The 20,886-nt window shown below is 48.6% G+C and overlaps 1 protein-coding gene across 1 annotated transcript in view; it reads right to left on the reverse strand.

The window, feature by feature from the left end:
- Positions 1-362: 362 nt before the first annotated feature.
- Positions 363-20,886, reverse strand: part of LCT (lactase) — a 54,873-nt gene continuing 34,349 nt past the window's right edge. Inside the window, exons 10-17 of the mRNA XM_007964855.3 lie at positions 19,405-19,695; positions 18,546-18,744; positions 14,205-14,407; positions 11,064-11,173; positions 7,708-7,842; positions 3,135-3,358; positions 2,052-2,282; positions 363-1,033 (exon numbers count right to left, since the gene is read on the reverse strand). Coding sequence (XP_007963046.3) covers positions 813-1,033; positions 2,052-2,282; positions 3,135-3,358; positions 7,708-7,842; positions 11,064-11,173; positions 14,205-14,407; positions 18,546-18,744; positions 19,405-19,695 — 1,614 coding nt within the window. The 3' untranslated portion in view covers positions 363-812. The remainder of the gene's footprint in view (positions 1,034-2,051; positions 2,283-3,134; positions 3,359-7,707; positions 7,843-11,063; positions 11,174-14,204; positions 14,408-18,545; positions 18,745-19,404; positions 19,696-20,886) is intronic.

The following is a 20,886-nucleotide window of genomic DNA, read 5'->3' on the forward strand; positions in this document are numbered from 1 at the left end:
CATCCTAGGTGGAAGGAATAGCATTTGGGAAGACACGAATACGGATAGTTGACCTACGTGCATTTTAGAACTACCACAAATTGGGAAAGGAGGAAGGAAACAGGCTAAATGAACCAAGGTCAGATGGGAGAGAGAGCTGGGGATGGCATAAAAAGTGGCAGTGGGGGTGTTTGAGGGGTGGGAAAAGGCCACTTTCTGCATGTTGTGGTATTTGCCCCAAGGAATATAATGTCAACAGAAAGACTTGGTCTGGTGGGAAAGCTTAATGGGAACTCCAGATGGCTTGTGTGACTTCACAACTTCTACTTTCTCAAGGAGGGGCAACCATAGGAGAAACAACAGTCTGCTGTTTTTATTTTCTGGAAAACACAAGATGTGAAGCTAGGGAGAGCTTGCAGAAGGGCCGAGATGATATTGCAGTCTATGCAATGGAGTTGATTTCTTCTTATACAAAGGTTTTTTATGGTTTTTACTCCCTTAACAACTTAACCCTTAACTCTGAAACTTAAAACAGCCCCTTAAGTTGAAGTAAGTGGTTCACAGACCCCACTAGACCAGTATCTGCACGTTTCTGCAAGAGCTACTTGCTCCTCAAATGCCCAAATGAACTCTGATACTGGAGCAAGATGCAGATATTTCCATTTTAATCAGTAACTAGAAATCCTTCAAGATTAAAGTCGTCTCTAACGTTGCAGCAGGACTTTATGGAGAAGTCCAGCATGAGCAGAGTCCAAGACCCCAAGGAGTTTGGTAGCCAGCAAAGGTAGATGAAGAAACTAGGCCTGCTTCACAGAACTTGAGGTGGTAACTCATCAGAACGAAGACACTGGGCTCAATTCCTGTTGGCTTGGTTGTGTTTTCCCTTGCTTAGAACGCTTACAGTACTTGTATGAGAGAAATGCCAAGCCACAGACTCCAAGAAGCACCAGAGAAAAGAGAACGTACAAAGCTGTCTGTGCTCCTGCAGTGCCGAGCATTAGCCCCAGGAACGGCACCTTCTCCTCTCTCACGGGGCTGACGGTGGGTCCAGCATCTAGGAGAGGACACAGGGTGGTTGGTGCTCTGGCACTGATTGAGTTCTCAGATCTCTGAGACCCCAGCAGAGGCTGCACAGTACCCCAAAATCTGCACAGCCATTGATGGGTTGCTGAGGTGGAGGTACCCATCCCCTTTCACTGTGTGTCAGGAGCCACTGAGTGAAGTTAAGCAGTTGTATTTTTTAAACATCTCTATCAGCAATTAGAATACAGGTTGAATATCCTTATCTGACATGCTTGCTTGGGATCAGAAGTGTTTCAGATTTGGGGTTTTTTAAGATTTTGGAATATTTGCACATACATAATGAGATATTCTGGGGATGGGACCCAGGTATAAATATGAAATTCATATATGTTTTATATGCAACTTATCCACATGGTGTGAAGGTAATTCTATATAACATGTTAAATAATTGTGTGCATGAAACAAAGCTTTCACTGTGTTTTGACTGTGACCTGTCGCATGGGGTTAGGTGTTGAATTTTCCATTTGTCATGCCAGTGCTCAAAAAGTTTCAGATTCTGGAGTATTTTGGATTTTGCATTTTCAGATGAAGGATTCTCATCAGGCTGTATAATTGAAACTGGATAATTGTCATTTATATTTGTGTAGTGATTTATACTCTTTCATTTAACAAATATGGGGCACCCACATAGTGCAGGCATTGTACTTTCATGGTCCTCTTATTTGATCCTTGTAACTGCCCAGAAGCGTGTGCCTGGTTTCTTATCTATGGGTGCACAGCAAGTCAGTGGTAGGGCTGGAAGAAAAGTCTAGACCTGCTTATTCCCAGACCAGGGCTCTGGTTTCTAGGTGTAACATTGACCCTAAGTGTCCTTCGTTCCACCCCAGGAAATGTCTGGAGCATTCAAAGAAAATAAACATTTGTTGAATGAATGAAGGAGATGGAGCAGCAGAGAGGAGGGAAATAAACTAGAAGAAAACAGACTGAGAGAGGCCCTTCCACCTGCCCCTCACCCTTAGGCTTTATTTCCTCCCAGAGCCACATCTCACCTTCTGGCTGGTTGAGACAAGCGTGAGGCCCTGTAGCGGGGTCAGGGAAGCCATTGCATCGGACCACAGAGGCATAGAACTTGGCTGATGCCTTGGGGATCCTTGGCAGCGAAGGGTCACTGTAGTTCACAAAATGCAGACCAAATCTCTCTGAAAAGCCTGTGGCCCACTCAAAATTGTCCATCGCACTCCAAACTGTGTATCCTCGAAGGTCCACCTTGTCCTGCACAGCTGCTCAAACACAGAGGGCTGGGCATAAGTTTCCTATCTCAGAAGGCACCTTCCTGCCAGGCCTTCGGAAGCCAGGTCTGCCTACTGTGCTCCCCACCGTTCTCACAGATGGTGGTAAGTTTTGGCTTCAGCTTTGTAAGAAAGCTGCCCCTTCCTTTGCATGCAGTGTTAGTGGGGGTCCTCTGTGGATGGAGACGCAGAGCCACCAGCATCTTTCCAGAAAGGCTCAGCCCTGAATGGGAGTTGGGAACATGGGTGGACTAATTCCCCCGGGCTACACTTCTATCCATGATCTTGGTCAGTGCCTTAGAATGTTAATGCTCCTCCCTATAGAAAATAGCCCTTAGATGGAATAGATTTCAGCTGGGTAGGATTGTTCTAATCATTTCCTTTGCTAGTGCATTGCTTGCTCTTTTACTCAGCATTTGTTCCATTCTCTTATCCTCATGGTCCCATCTCAAGTTGCTAGGGCTGAGCCAAGAGCCTCAAACTTTGGTTTGGAGACCAAGAGACCCCACAGGTAACCACACAGCCTACTCCTCCTGGGCCCTTCCCAGACCGTTCTCAGGAGGGCACTGCTGTTCTGACATCAGGGAGGATCGGGGGAGCAAGTGACTCAGGCCAGGAACTAGGGTTTGGGGGCATCAGGCCACTGGGCTTGCTTGCTGAGTTTAGACATAGGAAGGAAAAACTCAGAGCACAGCCCTAAAGCAAGGCTTACACCCAACAGGAGCAAGAAACCTTGGCATTCTTTTCTTCCTGTGGCCCAAGGACCCTGTATCACCCTCCTGCAGATGGCAGATGTTTCCAACAGGGAAAGGGACACGCTGGGGAGGGGTGGGCCCGTCGTACCTTTGAGGGCCTCGTTGATGTAAGTCCGAAGGTAGTAGATCCTTGCAGTGTCATTGAGGTCTGTTTCTTCCCGCTGGGACACTCCATTCTCCGTGACATAAATTGGAGGGTCATTGTATTCCTCCTTTAACCAGTTCAGGATCCTCCTGAAGCCAAAAGGCGTCATCTTCAGCCAGGAGGAGCCAGAGTCTGGCCACGAGCGATCTGCGATGGAGGCAACTCCTCTACAAGTTCAAAAACTAAAGATGAGGTATTGTCACGTAAATCTCAAGAGGCCCTTTACATGAAACACAAAACAGGACCTAGACCAGGAAAAGCCTTAGGTTTTGTCTGGCCTTAAGAATCATACAAACCCCAGAAGAATCAAATTGCCTCAAATTGTCCTCCTTTTGCTGGTTCTAGCTGCCTGCACTCTGTGCTGGTATAGCACTGGACAAGCCACTCAGCTCTCCGCCCTTCCATTTCTCTGCCTGTGCAGAGCATGTTCTTGCTCATGGAGCCCAGCCCTCCACTACTATGAATAAGGTGGCTCCTTACAGCAGCTATGAAAGGCTCTGGGCGTCCCCAGCTCCAGACTTCCGATGGACACCAGTGCTGTTCTCCAGAGAATGGGCTCCCCCAAGCCACCCGTGTCTAGTCAATGCCACACGCAGACCACGGGTGTGGCCCAGGCATCAATACTTGGGGCCCTGCTTTGTGTGCTGACAGGCAGCGGACAGGCTGGCACCTCCTTCAAGTGTCCAAGAGCCTGGCCTCTCTCTTCAGTGATGGACAAGGAAAGGGGACAGCTCCTGCCACAGGGGTGCCAGCTGGGGGAGGCCACAGAAGCCTGATCACCTGTAGTCGCACATGTCAAACAAGGACCAAACATTTAGACACTTTTTACACTCAGATCCTTCAGGAAAAAAAAAAAAAAAAAAAAAGTTAGTTTTATCAGCACCTGGCTTTATCTGACTCAGCTGAATTGAATGTGGGCCATTTCATAAGCACAAGTGGAGGTCTCCCAGGAGACAGCCCCAGCGCTGATAGAGGGAGGGAGAATCAGAAGGAGTAGAGGGGCGTTCTGGAGTCTCCTCAGCCCCCTTGGTGAGCCTGACTCGGTGGGGGTTTCAGGACGCAGTGGGAGTGGAGGGGCTGGTTTTCAAAGAAAGAACCTGAACACAGTCAGAGCTACTGGTGTGGAAAGATGCTTCATAGAAAAGGAACAAAATGAGATTTTCTGAAAATGGCAGATAGGAGACAGGACTTAGGTACAGCTCCCACTTGAACGGACAGAACAGTGTGTGGAGACTCACATTGTGAACTATTGCTCCAAGAACTACTGCAGGAACATACCAGAAAAACCGAAAGAATTCATAGACCCTTTGAAAGAAGCAGAATGCTGCTGCAAACTCCATGAGACAGCTACAAAACTGTGAGTTCCCGAAGTGTGAGAAGGGGAAAGCCTGCCTCTGAACACACATCCTCTCTGGGGACCTGAACATCCAGATCATAGGAGAAGGATTTAACCTTACCTAGAGCGCAAGTGGATTTAGGGAGCCAAGTGAAATGTAAAAGTAGAAGAAGCAGTAGGAAGAGCCCTGTAGCCACTCCCTGTCCCCAGTTTGAGCCCAGGGAAGCCATTCCTGACTTTATCCTACAGGGGTCCTTGGGGAAGGAAGCCAATGGAATTAGGGAGGGGAAGGATGAAGGAAACTTCTAGCTGAACTTAATTTCAACTAGAAGCATGAATTTTCCTGAGCAGAATCTTGGGGGCAAACAAGAAGTGCAGATTAAAGCACCGAAGCCACAGTCAACAGTGTGGGCAGGTGGGGAGGGGCAAGGCCTGAAAGCCCTGCTTGCTTTCTCAGAGAGGAGGCTTGTAGCCCGGGGTGAGAGCTCTGCCCTGCGCACTGTTGGCAGGGCACGGCAGGAGTGAGACTGGCCTGGCTGGCTGCATGGTAGCTGGGTGAGGCTTGTGACTGCCAGTTTTCCCAACTTCCCTAGCAACCTGTATGACACAGCAGAGGAAGCCATAATCCCCCTGGGAACGGAACTCCACTGGCCTGAGAACCAGCCCCCTATTCCTCACAGTGGCCGCAGCAAGCCTCACCCAAGGAGAGTCTGAGCTCAGACATGCCTAACGCTGCCCCCATCTGATGGTCTTTCTCTGCCTTTGCTGGGAGCTGAAGACAAAAGACAGGAACTCCTGGGAGTTCTAGGGCCCCGCCCATCACCTGAGAAACCCGAATACGTACCCTGGCCAACGTAGGGCAAGCTTATAATCCCCCTTCTACTACTGCAGCTGGTGGCACCAGAAGGGGAAAGCACCTTGAAAGTGCCACCATGAAAGTGCCACCTCTTCTCTTGAAAGCATCACCTCCTCTCTTGAAAGTGCCACCTCCAGGCCAGACGCGGTGGCTCATGCCTGTAATCCCAGCACTTTGGGAGGCCAAGGCAGGTGGATCACGAGGTCAAGAGATCGAGACCATCCTGGCTAATATGGTGAAACCCTGTCTCTACTAAAAGTACAAAAAATTAGCCGGGCGTGGTGGTGGGCACCTGTAGTCCCAGCTACTCGGGAGGCTGAGGCAGGAGAATGGCGTGAACCCGGGAGGCGGAGCTTGCAGTGAGCCAAGATCGCGCCACTGCACTCCAGCCTGGGCGGCAGAGCAAGACTCTGCCTCTCCTGGCTGGAGACCAACCAACTCACCCCACTACAGCAACTCAGAACAATCCTGCTCCAAAGAAGGAGAAAACAACACATTCCACCGCCGGCAGCATCCTGGCTGACCAGAGGTCCTGAGTCTGTCCACATGACAACTTCACTGCTAGCATGACCAGCATTTGAGAAAACCACAACAAACGACCCTCACAGAATCCACTTCAATCCCCTGCACCTCCACTGGGGCAGGTGCTGATGTCCATGGCTGGGAGGCCTGACGACAGATCCCATCACAGGACTCTGCAGACATTCCTCAGCACCAGTTCAGATCCCAGCAGTCCTGCTGGGTGGAGAGACCCAGAGGGGCAATGGCCATCACTGCAGTCTGGCTCTCAGGAAGCCCCATCCCGAGGGAAAGCGGGTGGGCACCACATCAAGGGATCACCCAGTGGGACAAAGTAATCTGAACAGCAGCCCTTGATTCCAGATCTTTCCAGTGAAACAGTCTCCCCAAATGAGAAGGAACCAGAAAAGGTCATATGACAAAGCAAGGTTCTATAAGATCCCCAAAAGGTCACACTAGCTCTCCAGCAATGGATCCAAACCAAGAAGAAATCCCTGAATTGCCAGATGAAGAATTCAGAAGGTTGATTATTAAGATACTCAAGGAGGTACTAGAGAAAGGTGAAAATTAACTTGGAGACATTTAAAAAACCATACAGGATATGGATGGAAAAGTCTCTAGATAAATAGATATAAAGAAAAAGACAATCGGCCAGGCGCAGTGGCTCACACCTGTAATCTCAGCACTTTGGGAGGCCGAGGCGAGTGGATCACCTGAGGTCAGGAGATAGAGACCAGCCTGACCAACCGGGTGAAACCCTGTCTCTACTAAAATACAAAGCAAACAAACAAACAAACAAATAAACAAAAAAAAATTAGCCAGGCGTGGTGGTGCGCGCCTGTAATCCCAGCTCCTCGGAGGCTGAGGCCGGGGAATCGCTTGAACCCGGGAGGCGGAGGTTGCAGTGAGCCAAGATTGTGCCGCTGCATTCCAGCCTGGTGACAAAGCGAGACTCTGTCTCAAAAAAAACGAATAAAATAAAAATAAAAACCGTTACTTAAAAGGTGAACCAAAATCTTTTACTATCTCTACTTCATAAAAGCATTGTTTAAAAGAGAAAATAAAATTTTACTCTTGTATTATTGTAATATTTATTAACATTAAAGTGAATTTTGATAAAACCTAAACAAATTTTTTTTCTTGAAAATCCTTTTTAAAAACCAAGCATTTTGAGAGTTGAGCAGCCTGTGAAAAAGAACACAAAATAAATAAATAAATTTTTTTTTTTTTTTTTTTTTTTTTTTTTTTTTTTTTTTTTTGAGACGGAGTCTCGCTCTGTCGCCCAGGCTGGAGTGCAGTGGCCCGATCTCAGCTCACTGCAAGCTCCGCCTCCCGGGTTCACGCCATTCTCCTGCCTCAGCCTCCCGAGTAGCTGGGACTACAGGCGCCCGCCACCGCGCCCGGCTAGTTTTTTGTATTTTTTAGTAGAGACGGGGTTTCGCCATGTTAGCCAGGATGGTCTCGATCTCCTGACCTCGTGATCCGCCCGTCTCGGCCTCCCAAAGTGCTAGGATTACAGGCTTGAGCCACCGCGCCCGGCCATAAATAAATTTTAAAAATGAAATAAAACAAAAAGCCAAGCACGGGTGCCCTGATGGGAAATGTCCTGGAGACCCGGCCTCCTCTCCCTCCTGCTTGCTGGAGATTTCCTTGGGATCTGTGGGGTGGTGAGCATCTTGCAAACCCTGCCACATTCGGCGTTGGAGGCCCTATTCTGAGGCTGGGCAGGCCTCAGAGAGCACAGCCAAGGCGCACCTTTCTGCCTTTTCCAGAGACGGCTACAGGCGCCCTGTTGGTGGACTTACCTGTCTGCATCAAAAGAAGAGATGGCAGTGGCATAGTCGAGGTTGTAGGCCAGGACAGTGGTGTAGTGATTGAACCCAAAAAAGTCATAGGTACCGTTGATCCTCCTCTTCTCACTCTCTGTAAATTCTGGCAGCCTGGATGGAAGAAGCCATTAAGGGGCAGGGCGTCAGGGAGAGCCACGCTTTGAGAAGAGAATGTCATGGGGCTGGGGCGGGGGAGCGCTCTGAACCCCAGGCACTTGGCAGTGACTGGGGGAACCGGAGGGGACGAATAGGTCCTTCAGGCAGTGCAGGAAGCACCTGCGGCTCCTCCTGCCCAGATCAAAAACCTGGCTTCCCTAGGTCTCTGCAAGAGCCTCTGAAACCTGAAGGACCACACACACACACGCACACGCACATGCACATGTACGCACACACATGCATGCACAGTTCTTAATTTCCTTCAAACATTAACATATGCAAATTCTGATATTTAGCATCTATGACAGATTTCAAAATCAAGAGCATACCTGAGGTACATACCCAAGACTCTTCCCCTATGTTTGTAAAGTTAGACCTTGTATAATTTTTTTTTTCTTGTGTCTGAGTCTCACTCTGTCACCCAGGCTGGAGTGCAGTGGCGCGATCTCAGCTCACTGCAACCTCCGTCTCCTGGGTTCAGGCGAGTCTTCTGCCTCAGGCTCCTGAGTAGCTGGGACTACAAGCACCCGCCACGGATCCTGGCTAAGTTTTTGTATTTTTGGTAGAGATGGGGTTTCACCATGTTGGCCAGGCTGGTCTTGAACTCCTGACCTCAAGTGATCCACACACCTCAGCCTCCCAAAGTGTTGGGATTACAGGCATGAGCCACCACACTCGGCCCTGTATCTTGTATAATTTGTATTTCCGTTTTCTGCCCTTTCCAAGTTTCTCTGCTCCTTCCTGTTGGGTTTGGTTAGGCATGCCTCTTTTTCTCCAACTTTAGCAATAATAATAATAATAGCTTCAAGATCTTCAAAGTAGCAGGGGAAATAATTTGCAAATTGAGTATCTGAATTTCTCAGTTCTCACGATTTCACTCAACTTTGTTTTCTTTCTTTCTTTTTCTTTTTCTTTTTTTTTCAGACAGCGTCTCGCTCTGCCCTCCTGGGGACACTGCACGCCCCCTGAAGCTGGAGTGAAGTGGTGAGATCATAGCTCACTGCAACCTCAGTCTCCTGGGCTCAAGCAATCCTTCCACCTCAGCCTCCCAAGTAGTTGGGAATATAGGTGTGTGCCACCATGCCTAGATAATTTTTAATTTTTTTGTAAAGACAAAGTCTCACTATGTTGCCCAGGCTGGTCTTGAACTTCTGGTCTCAAGCAATCCCTCCAAAGTGCTGGGATTACATGTGAGCCTGGGAACTTTGTCTTCTTAATGTGTAGATGGAGCATTTTCCAGGCACTCTGAGTGAAATCCTCTCTCCTGCAGAACCTGACTAATAAACACTGGTGTGCGGTGTGTACCGATGATCTTGACTGCATGCGCATGCTGACAGGGAGACCTGGTGCTTCTGGTTTAGGTGTGGCCCAGAGATGCCTCTGACACTTTCATCTTGACCTTTCTGTTACGGTTAACCTGAGGGATCAAGAACCTTCCTTCCCTGGGGTTTCTGAGATGATGGGAGAAAACAAAGCACAGCCTCCTCATGTACCTGATGCCTCTGCTCAGAAGCCAGCAATGGCCTGTGGCCCCAAAGCCAATGCTCTGCGCGTGGCTTCCAGGCCCTTCACCATGTGGCCTCAGCCCCTTCACTGCCGCTGGGCTGGTCTCCCCCACTCTCAGCTTCTGGCACCCCACTCAGTATTACCTCTAGGCCTGTCCTCACAACCCTGCCCCTTAGAAGGAATGACCTGTAACCTCCTGCACTCTATCCCCTGTCAAGGCCCAGCTCAGCTGATGTCCTGCCTTGTCCATGAAATCTCCTGGGTCTACCCGGTCCACCCTGATCTCATCTGCTGAGTTTTCTTTGTACCGAAGAGCCTGGGGAATGGGATTCCATGGAGCATTGTCTTTCCAGCTGATCTGTCAGCAGCTTGAGGAACCGACTTGGAATCCTCTCCTTCCGTGGACCCTCCCTCTGGCCCTGGCTCGGTTTAATGGTAGGTGCTCGGCAAACTTGTGCGGATGGGCCGCACGCTCACCGGTTTCGCTGGAGATTGCAGTTCGCAGATCAGACCTTTAGGCACAGCCTGCTCTGCGGCACTTACCCTAACTAGGCTGGGGTGTACATTGTGAGGTGGGAGCTGGCGTTTCTTTCTTTCTTTCTTTCTTTTTTGAAACAGAGTCTCGCTCTGTCGTCCAGGCTGGAGGGCAGTGGCGCCATCTCGGCTCACTGCAACCTCTGCCTCCTGAGCTCAAGCGATTCTCTGGCCTCAGCCTCCCAAGTAGCTGGAATTACAGGCCCCCGCCACCGCGCCCGGCTAATTTTTGTATTTTTAGTAGAGACAGGGTTTTGCCATGTTGGCCAGGCTGGTCTTGAACTCCTGACTTCAAGTGATCCGCCCGCCTCGGCCTCCCAAAGTGCTGGGATTACAGGCGTGAGCCACCGCGCCCAGCCTGGGAGCTGGATTTTTAATCCTCAGCTGGGCTCTATGGGGGCATCTGGGGACAGGACTCAAAGACTGTGTTGGGAATTCACACCTGATTCCCGCCGGCCTTGGAGCGGTGGGCATGTTCCCACGGCAGTGACCCCCCGCTTCCCGCGCTTCCACACACCACACCTCTCGCCCCACCGGCATGACTCAAGCCCCCAGCATGCGCCCCGGGGGCAGACAGCTTGGCTGCAAATCTCAGCTCCATCTCTTAATAGCTGGGTGACCTTGCCCTAATCTTTGCGCCTCACTTTACCCATATTTAAGTAGAAATAAAGATACCAACAGAAGATGCGTAAACGTTGGCTGCTGAGGTTGCTACTCCTTCCTTGACAAGAAGGGGCAGGCGGGTAACGAGGGACGCTTTGGTGCAGACCATCGCCACCTGCTGGCCAAATGATGCAAAGCACAAACCTGACTCACCCACTGCCACCCACATTCGCACGTGCGGTGATGAAATAGGATAGGATGAGCCGGGATTTATCTGTGGAGTGGTGGAGTGGGGTTGCTCAGAAGTGGATATCCTTGGGACAGATTTCCTGGCTGTTCTGCAATATAATAACCATAATAGCAACCCCCCTCTGTCAAGCACATAGCAGTGCCAGGTGCTGGGCTAAGTTTTACATATATGATCACATATAACTTCCCAGCAAGCAAAGAAGCTCAGTTATGGTAACTTGCCCGAGACATGCCTCTGCGACCCCGACGCCATGCCCTCAGCACTGCGGGCACCAGGCCCTTACCGAGATTTGTTGAGGCCTGCGGCCAAGCTCCTGTCACGGATCCGCGTCTTCATCACCTCGTTGTAGTCTCCATTTTTGAAAATAGGATGTGCAAACCAGCCTCCCATGAACTGCAGGTGGGGTTGGGGAGACAGTCAGCCCAGGCATTACAGGTGGGTACAGCAAGAGACAGCACCGTCCCTGCTCAGAAGTGCCGGGCCTCACAACCTCCCTCCTTTTTCTGGACCCCCAGGCTAAGTTCTCTTCTCTGTGGCTCCTGCCTGTTGCAGCTTCAGTGCCCACAGGTCTCCCAGCTGGGTCTGTGCTTGCTCAGCTGCTGTCGCACTGAGGGCAGGGCCACCTCTTCATAGTTACAGCTTGAGGTGACAGGAACTGACCTGCACACTGACTCTGGAGCTCAACAAATGCTTCCTGGCTGCCCTTGGACGGATCCTGCAGAGGAGAAGGGAGAACCACAAGCCTCCAGGCTCCTGGTTCCCTTTCTCACCACTGAGCAGCTGAACTTCTGCATCAAAGTGCCCAAGGAGCAACCAGAACTTTCTGGGGAGGGCTGAGATGCAAGGTTTTGCTTTCCTGACTTTCCGGGCAAAGCATAACTCTTCATGGGCCTTCACAGCCCCAACATGGGGAACTGTTTGACCCATTTTCTCTAATGAGGCCTAGGCCATCCTTATCACGGGTGGGGATACGTGGCACCCACACACTATGATGCTGGGAGGTTGAGAGCCTTCTTTAGTCTCTCCAAATCCTCTCCTCACCTGCTGGCTGCTGCTGGGAATGTGGGGTGAGGGCAGCTTCCACTCATGGTTAGAGACGAGGCATGGAATACACATGCCCTGGTAAGGAGGCTTAAGTGCACCCACTCCAAGGTAACACACTGGATGTTTTTGTGGAAGCTGATTCTAATAGGAGATGCATCTGTCATAGTCCATGGCTGCAGTATCACAGTTCACCAGTAAGTGGCTCAATCTAAAGATATGACAGCCTAACATTTCCTGATATTCGAAGTTTTGGTTTCAGGAAAAAAGGAAATGTTGCTCTAAATCACCAGTTCTGTGAGTCTGAAATGAGGGATACATTCATTTTGTTTCAAAACTGTTTCCCCAGCTGACTGGCAGACCAGAAAATTAAGCTCTTCGTTGCGTTTATTAATTTGACTATCTTTGTCAAGTTCTCCTGTGAAGAGTTTGGCAAACCAAGGCCCTTGGTGTTCCCCCCAAGAGAGTTATAGTGTCACAGTTGGCAGACTCTTCCACAGAGCCCAAAGTGGGAACCAGTCCAGAGAGAAACCCTTGTCTTTCCTTCCTGATGCAAAATGTAGGAGACAGCACCTTCTAGCCCTTTCAGAGACTCTAGGAGGAGCCAGAGGAGCTGTGCCATGAATGAGGATCATTCTTCTCCTTCGCTTCTCTTGTCAGTCAGGGGTTCAGGTGGAAATAAAGGTAGGCCATGCTGGCACCTGCTTCCTTTTTTTTTTTTTTTTTTTTTTTTTGGAGATGGAGCCTCGCTCTGTCACTCAGGCTGGTGTGCAATGGCCATCTCAACTCCTGGGTTCTCCTGCCTCAGCCTCCAGAGTAGCTGGGACTACAGGCATGTGCCACCATGCCTGGGTAATTTTTATATTTTTAGTAGAGATGGGGTCGCACCATGTTGGCCAGGCTGGTCTAGAACTCCTGACCTCAGGTTATCAGCCTGCCTTAGCCTCCCAAACTGCTGGGATTACAGGTGTGAGCCGCCATGCCCAGCCAGCTTCCTACTAATGTCTCTACTTCCTAGGGGTGAAATTCCATGACCAAAAGATGCTGTTCTTAAACTCATTGAGTTGGCAAATTAGGGGCACTAATGAGTTTCACAGAATCTAAAGTCAGGAGATCGAGACCGTCCTGGCTAACATGATGAAACCCCGTCTCTACTAAAAAAAAATACAAAAAACTAGCTGGGCGAGGTGGCGGGCGCCTGTAGTCCCAGCTACTTGGGAGGCTGAGGCAGGAGAATGGCATAAACCCGGGAGGCGGAGCTTGCAGTGAGCTGAGATCCGGCCACTGCACTCCAGCCTGGTGACAGAGCAAGACTCCGTCTCAAAAAAAAAAAAAAAAAAAAAAAAGGCTGGGCGCGGTGGCTCAAGCCTGTAATCCCAGCACTTTGGGAGGCCGAGACGGGCGGATCACGAGGTCAGGAGATCAAGACCATCCTGGCTAACCCGGTGAAATCCCGTCTCTACTAAAAAATACAAAAATCTATCCGGGCGCAGTGGCGGGCGCCTGTAGTCCCAGCTACTCGGGAGTCTTGAGGCAGGAGAATGGCGTGAACCCGGGAGGCAGAGCTTGCAGTGAGCTGAGATCCGGCCACTGCACTCCAGCCTGGGCGACAGAGCGAGACTCCGCCTCAAAAAAAAAAAAAAAAAAAAAAAGAAATGCCTAGGCTGGAGCAAATCAAATTAGATGGCGACACCTAAAGGTGACGTGTGACATTGCAGCCCAGCTCTGTTAGTGACTATAGTCAAACCAGAGAGACTGAAGAGATTTGGAAACTTCTCTCTATGAGTTAACTTCAAACCAATGTTACAGAAATAATTACCTGTACAAATGATTTTTAAAAACTTAAAGACAACCTAACTCCATAGACCTTATCACTTTCATCACAGCAAACTTATGAGGTGGGTAGAGCATCTCCAGTTCAAAGATGAGAAAACTAAGGCATGAAAAAGTTAGATGATTTTCCCAAGCTCACAAAATCAGGCAATAGCAAAACTAGGCTTAGATCCTAACCATTCTTCTTTTTTTGGGTTGGGGGTGGTCTCCCTCTGTCACGTGGAGTTTAATGGTGCTGAAATCATGGCTCACTGCAACCTTGAACTCCTGGGCTCAAGCTCCCACCTTAGCCTCCTGAGCAGCTGGGACTATAGGTGTGTGCCACCATGCCCTAATAATTTTTGTTTCTTAACAGACTAGGTCTTGCTATGTTGCCCAGGCTGGTCTCAAACTCCTAGCCTCAAGCAGTCCTTCTGCCTCAGCCTTCCAAAGTGCTGGGATTACAGACATGAGCCCCCACACCCTAAATCTTTGATTCACAATCTGTTTCCATTAGGCTGGAAGGAAAGATGGACAAAAGTAAGAACAAGTGTCCAGAGGAAAAACAGACCTGAACATATCTCCTGGCCGCCTCCACATCCTCCTGGTTAGAGGGATCTCTGGGTTCAGCCCAGTCACTGCTGATGGTGATGGAAATCACACCATGTTGACTGGCGCGGTATACATCGTTGTACAGATGCCAGGCCTCAGCATGAGCCTTTATTAGGTTGTGGCCAACAATGTAGGGGGCAGTGCCAGGCCTAACAAAGATTCCTGGAAACACACACATGAACGTCAACAGAGAATGGATAGAATGGATGTGACCGAGATTGTTAGTCCCTGCCTGCAGATGTCCCCTCTGTGTTTGGGAGAAGAGGTGTAGATTCTGGCATTAGGAAAACTGGAATTCAAACCCTGGCTCTCCCTCTTATTACCTGGCTGTGTAATTTTGAGTGAGTAATTCAGCCTTTCAGTTTTCTCCCTGGTGAGATGGGCAGCAGAGAGTGCTTGTTAGAGGGAAACGAAACGTGTATGAAACCCACCCACAGCAGCACTGTGTCTGGAAAAGGGAAGGACACTTGATAAATGTCGGTTTCTGTCCCCCTCCTCCAGAAGAGTGGCTCATATGTCTCAGGCAAAATACCCATAATAGAGATACCTGTCACAGAATCTAAAGCCCCCAATTTAAGAAATGCTTAGGCTGGAGCAAATCAGATCAGATGGTGACACCTGAAGCTGAAGTGTGACATTGCAGCCCAACTCTGTTAGCTACTATAGTCAAACTAGGGAGACTAAAGAGATGGAGTTTCTTTCTATTGAGTTACCTTCAAACCAATGTTATATTCAGAAAGGACTACATGTACAAATGATTTTTTTAAACTTAAAAGACAACCCAGGCCGGGCAGGGTGGCTCACACCTGTAATCCCAGCACGTTGGGAGGCTGAGGTGGGTGGATCACCTGAGGCCAGGAGTTCAAGACCAGCCTGCCCAATATGGCAAAACCCGTCTCTACTAAAAATACAAAAAATTAGCCAGCTGTGGTGGCAGGAACCTGTAATCCTAGCTACTCAGGAGGCTGGAGCAGGAGAATCGCTTGAACCTGGGAGGCGGAGATTGCAGTGAGCTGAGAGGTTCAAGCAATTCTCGTGTCTCAGCCTCCTGAGTAGCTGGGACTACAGGCGCACGCCACCATGCCTCGTTAATTTTTATATTTTTAGTAGAGACAGGGTTTCCCCATATTGGTCAGCCTGGTCTTGAACTCCTGACCTCAGGCGATCCACCCGCCTCGGCCTCCCAAAGTGCTGGGATTACAGGCATGAGCCACCATAACTGCCTTATTATTATTTTTGAGACAGGGTCATGCACTGTCATCCAGGCTGGAGTGCAGTCGTGCCATGATCATGGCTCACGGCAGCCTTGAACTCCCGGGCTCAAATGAATTGACAGGAATTGACAATCTGGAGCTCCTTGGGGATCCACTGTGATCGTTAGGGTTGGAGAATATAGCTAATGCAAGCAGCTGACACAGAGATCCCCGACAGTGAATGCTCCAAGAGAGGCGCCTTTCATGTGTTGAAGGAGTATAAACCAAAGAGGCGACCTAGGACCAATGGAGATGCCTCTGATAACGATTTGAGGCACATCTTCTGGTGGCTCTTTCCAGCTGTTATACAGGGTTCTGGGGAATCACATGGATGAACACAAATTTATTCTCATTAGCTCAGAACTAAAGGAAAGGGAAACTGGATGGTTCTCAAGGCACAAAAATAGGTCCACAATTTCTTATTCAAAACCCTTAAGGATCCCACAATCCTACTTTTGGGCATTTATCCAAAGGAAAGGAAGTCAATATACCAAATAGATACCTGCATCTCCCTGTTTATTGCATCACTATTACAATGGCCAAGATATGGAATCAACCTAAGTGTCCATCAACAGATGAATGGATAAAGAAAATGTGGCATTTATATACAATGGAATACCATACAGCCATAAAAAAGGATGAATCTTGTCATTTGTGACAATATTGATGGAACTGGAGGTCATTATGTAAAGTGAAATAAGTCAGGCACAGAAAGGCAAATACTGCATGTTCTTACTCACATGTGGGAGCTAAAAAGATGAGCTCCTAGCAGTAGAGAGTAGAATTGTGATTACTAGAGGATGGGAAGGGTAGTGGGGAGGGAGGATAGGGGGAGGTTGGTTAATGGATACAAAGTTAAACTAGATAAGAAGATAAAGTTCTAGTGATGTGTGGCACTGTAGGGTAAATATAGTTAACAAGAATTTAGGCTGGGTGCAGTGGCTCACGCCTGTAATCCCAGCACTTTGGGAGGCTGAGGCGGGCGGATTACCTGAGGCCAGGAGTTTAAGACCAGCCTGGCCAACGTAATGAAACCTCGTTTCTACTAAAAATACAACAATTAGCCAAGCACGGTGGCCCATGCCTGTAATCCCAGTTACGCAGGAGGCTGAGGCAGGAGAATTGCTTGAGCCCAGGGGATGGAGGTTGCAGTGAGCGTCACTCCAGCCTGGCCGACAGAGTGAGACTCTGTCTCAAAATAAATAAATAAATAATAAATAAATAAATAAATAAATAAATAATTTTTAAAAAAGAATTGAGTGTATATTTTCAAAAAGCTAGAAAAGAGGACTCAGAATGTTTCCAACACAAAGAAATGATGAATGTTTAAGGTTATGAATATACTAATTACTCTGATTTCATCATAGCACATTGTATACATGTATCAAAATATATTTTGTACTCCATATATATGTGTAGGGAAAAGAAAGAAAGATCAGACTGTTACCATGTCTATGTAGAAAGGGAAGACATAAGAAATTCCATTTTGACCTGTAACTTGAAAAATTGCTTTGCTGAGATGCTGTTAATTTGTTACAAATTAACAACTACTTTGCCGCAACCTTGTGCTCACAGAAACATGTGTTGTATGGAATCAAGGTTTAAGGGATCTAGGGCTGTGCAGGACGTGCCTCGTTAACAAAATGTTTATAAGCAAGCAGTATGCTTGGTAAAAGTCATTGCCATTCTCCAGTCTCAATAAACCAGGGGCACAATGCACTGTGAAAAGCCGCAGGGATCTCTGCCTTGGAAAGCCGGGTATTGTCCAAGGTTTCCGCCCATGTGATAGTCTGAAATATGGCCTCGTGGGCTGAGAAAGACCTGACCACCCCCAGCCCGACACCCATGAAGTGTCTGTGCTGAGGTGGATTAGTAAAAGAAGAAAGCCTCTTGCAGTTGAGATAGAGGAAGGCCACTGTCTCCTGCCGGCCCCTGGGAACTGAATGTCTCGGTTTAAAACCCAATTGTACATTTGTTCAATTCTGAGATAGGAGAAAAACTGCCCTATGTCGGGAGGCGAGACATGTTGGCAGCAATGCTGCTTTGTTATTCTTTACTCCACTGAGATGTTTGGGCGGAGAGAAACATAAATCTGGCCTACATGCACATCCAGGCATACTACCTCCCCGTGAACTTAATTATGACATAGATTCTTTTGCTCACATGTTTTCTTGCTGGCCTTCTCCCTGTTATCATCCTGCTCTCCTACCGCATTCCTCTTGCTGAGATAATGAAAATAATAATCAATAAAAACTGAGGGAACTCAGAGACCGCTGCCGGTACAGGTCCTTGGTATGCTGAGTGCCGGTCTCCCGGGCCCACTGTTGTTTCTCTATACTTTGTCTCTGTGTCTTATTTCTTTTCTCAGTCTCTCGTCCCACCTGATGAGATATACCCACAGGTGTGGAGGGGAAGGCCACCCCTTCATATATGTACAATTATTGCATATCAACCAAAGATAAAAGAAAAAAAATCTTTTAGGTTCAGATGTGTTTTGGAATTAAATGTTTCCTTTGAAAAAAGTACCTACCAGCCCCATGAGCCCGGAACAGCTCTCCATAGTCAAGCACACTGATATCTGTGCAGCAGAACATAGGAATGTCCGCTCAGTGCGATAAAGACCATGAGCAGCCTCCTGTTGGTTTGAGCCAGCTTTCACTACTATTAAATGAGCTCAGGTCAGCCAAACCAATGGTCAGAACCTTTGGGGTTTGGGAATTGTGGAAACAGACTGTAGATCTGTACAGCCTGACAAACTGTCCTTCCCCACATCAATTTGCCCACATCTCTGACCTCAGAGAGCTGCCCACCTGAGGCCGATCAGAGTCACAGAGCAAAGCAATGAACCCACCTTGAGGTACTGAGATGCGAAATTCATGGTTAGCAATGCAATGTCAGGAGGGAAACCTCTACAGCCCTGAGCAAGAAGCAGGGTTTCTGCTATGGGGCTTTCTTTGCTGCCTCCTCCTGTGCCATTTGGATTTCAACTCTTGATGTGCTAAGAATGCCATGATCCAAAGAGCCGACGAGCCAGGGCTGGGACTTACCTGGAGCTGCTGTTCCATAGCCATATCCCTGGTAAGCAATGACAAAGGGCTCATTCAGCGTGATCCAAAACTTCACCTTGTCTCCCAGCCTCTGGAAGAGCACATCTGCATACTCCTTAAACCGCTGCACGATGGTCTCATTCTCCCAGCCTCCCACATCCTGAAGCGCCTGCGGTAGGTCCCAGTGGTAAATGGTCACCTGGGAAGAAGCCAGATCAGCTGTTGCATCAATCGTGCTTTCCATGCGAAGCCCTAGGTTAAATGTGCCAGCATCAATGTCTGCTGCTAATCCTGAGAGTGACTTATGAGACAAAAAGGCTCAAAGATTTTTTTCTTTTTCTTTTAGGAAAGGGATAAATTGCTTTCATGGAGAACTAGATGGCTGAGGTCAAAGTTGGGAAGGAAGCTCTTTTATGCTTTTTGAATTCTGCACCGTATGACTTTACCAACAATTAAAAAGTTAAATTTGAGGTCGGGCATGGTGGCTCATACCTATCATCTCAGCACTTTGGGGGGCTGAGGTGGGTGGATCACTTGAGGCCAGGAGTTAGAGACCAGCCTGGCCAATACAGTGAAACCCTGTCTCTACTAGAAATACAAATATTAGCCAGGCATGGTGGTGCGTGCCTATAAGCCCAGCTACTCAGGAGGCTGAGAAACGAGATCCACCACTGCACTCCAGCCTGGAGGACAGAGCGAGACTACCTACATCTCAAAAACAACAACAACAACAACGACAACAACAACAACAAAAGCTAAATTTGAAACCAGCATTTCGTTTACACGATAAATGTGCTCCCCCGGCCCCGCTGGTTCCCGCAAGTGGACTTTCCCGAGGCCTGACCAGGCCCCACCATACCTGAGGCTGGATGTTGGCGGCCAGCAGTGCGTCAATGAACCTCACGTAGTAGTTCAGGCCCGCTTCATTGATGTACCCGGTGGTTCCATCAGGGAGGATGCGAGGCCAGGAGATGGAAAAACGGTAGTGGGACACGCCCAGGTTCTGCAGGGTGACCAGATCCTCAGCAATCTTGTGATAACTGTCACAGGCCACGTCTCCAATGGCGTCGTTCTCAACCTTCAGCGGTGTGTGAGAAAATGTGTCCCAAATGCTGAGTCCTTTGCCATCTGCTCTCCAGGCACCTTCGATCTCAAGATGACAAGACATGGTCTAATTAGGTCATTCTGTCAAGCACTCGCAGCTTCCTTTCTGCCACTGGGTGAGTCTCAAGTCAGGACGTTTACTCTTTTGTGATAATGCTTAGTTTAAAACAAGCACATTGGTCCGGGTATGGTGACTCACACCAGCAACCCCAGTGGTATGGGAGGATCGCTCAAGCCCAGGAATTCAAAACCAACCTGGGCAGCATGGCAAAACCCCATCTCTATAAAAAAATCAAAAACATTAGCCAAGTGTGGTTACCTTCTCTGGGAGCCTGCTCTGGCCCCTACTCAGTCTCGGAACTCCCCTGGCTTTCTCTACACATGCAGCAGGCCCACTCTCGCACAGAGACAGACGCAGGCAGAAGATGGAAAGCAGGAACCATCATTAACTGCAAGGCAAGTCACTCGCCTTTTCGTATTCCATTTTTCTTGGAAAAAATAAAACCATCCTATTTTCTGTAGGAGTGAGCCTCATTTTGGATGAATACAGGAGCAATGTGATGTTGTTAGGACATCAGAATAAGCTCAGGTCCATGCTGAGAGCCAACGTGAGCAAACGGCCTGCTTGGAAGGATCTAGCTGAGGAATAAAAGGGTCCAGCAGGGACTCGTCATAGTCACGGGCTGTAGAACAGTGTTTTGGTCAATGATGGACCTGATATATGATGGTGGTCCCGTAAGATTATAATGGAGCTGAAACATTCCTATTGCCTAGTGCTTTGTAGCCATTGTTACGCTGTAGAGCACTGCATTATTCATGTTTCTGGTGGTGCTCATGTCAATAAACTGACCGTGTGGCCAGCAGTATAAAAGTATAGCACATGCAGGCCAGGTGCTGTGGCTCAGACCTGTAATTCCAGCACTTTGGGAGGCTAAGGGAGGAGGATCACTTGAGGCCAGGAGTTCAAGACCAGCCCTAGCAACATAGTGAGACCCTCATTTCTACAAAAAAATTAAAAATAAAAAAATCATTGGGTGTGGTGGCATGTGCATGTAATCCCAGTTACTTGGGAGGCTGAGTGATCCTCCTGCCTCAGCCTCCCGAGTAGCTGGGACTATGGGAGCACACCACCACACTCGGCTAATCTTTTTGATTTTTTTTTTTTTTTTTTGAGACGGAGTCTCGCTCTGTCCCCCAGGCTGGAGTGTAGTGGCGTGATCTCGGTTCACTGCAAGCT

Source organism: Chlorocebus sabaeus, chromosome 10 (genome assembly GCF_047675955.1).
Source record: "Chlorocebus sabaeus isolate Y175 chromosome 10, mChlSab1.0.hap1, whole genome shotgun sequence".
Classification (NCBI taxonomy): domain Eukaryota; kingdom Metazoa; phylum Chordata; class Mammalia; order Primates; family Cercopithecidae; genus Chlorocebus; species Chlorocebus sabaeus.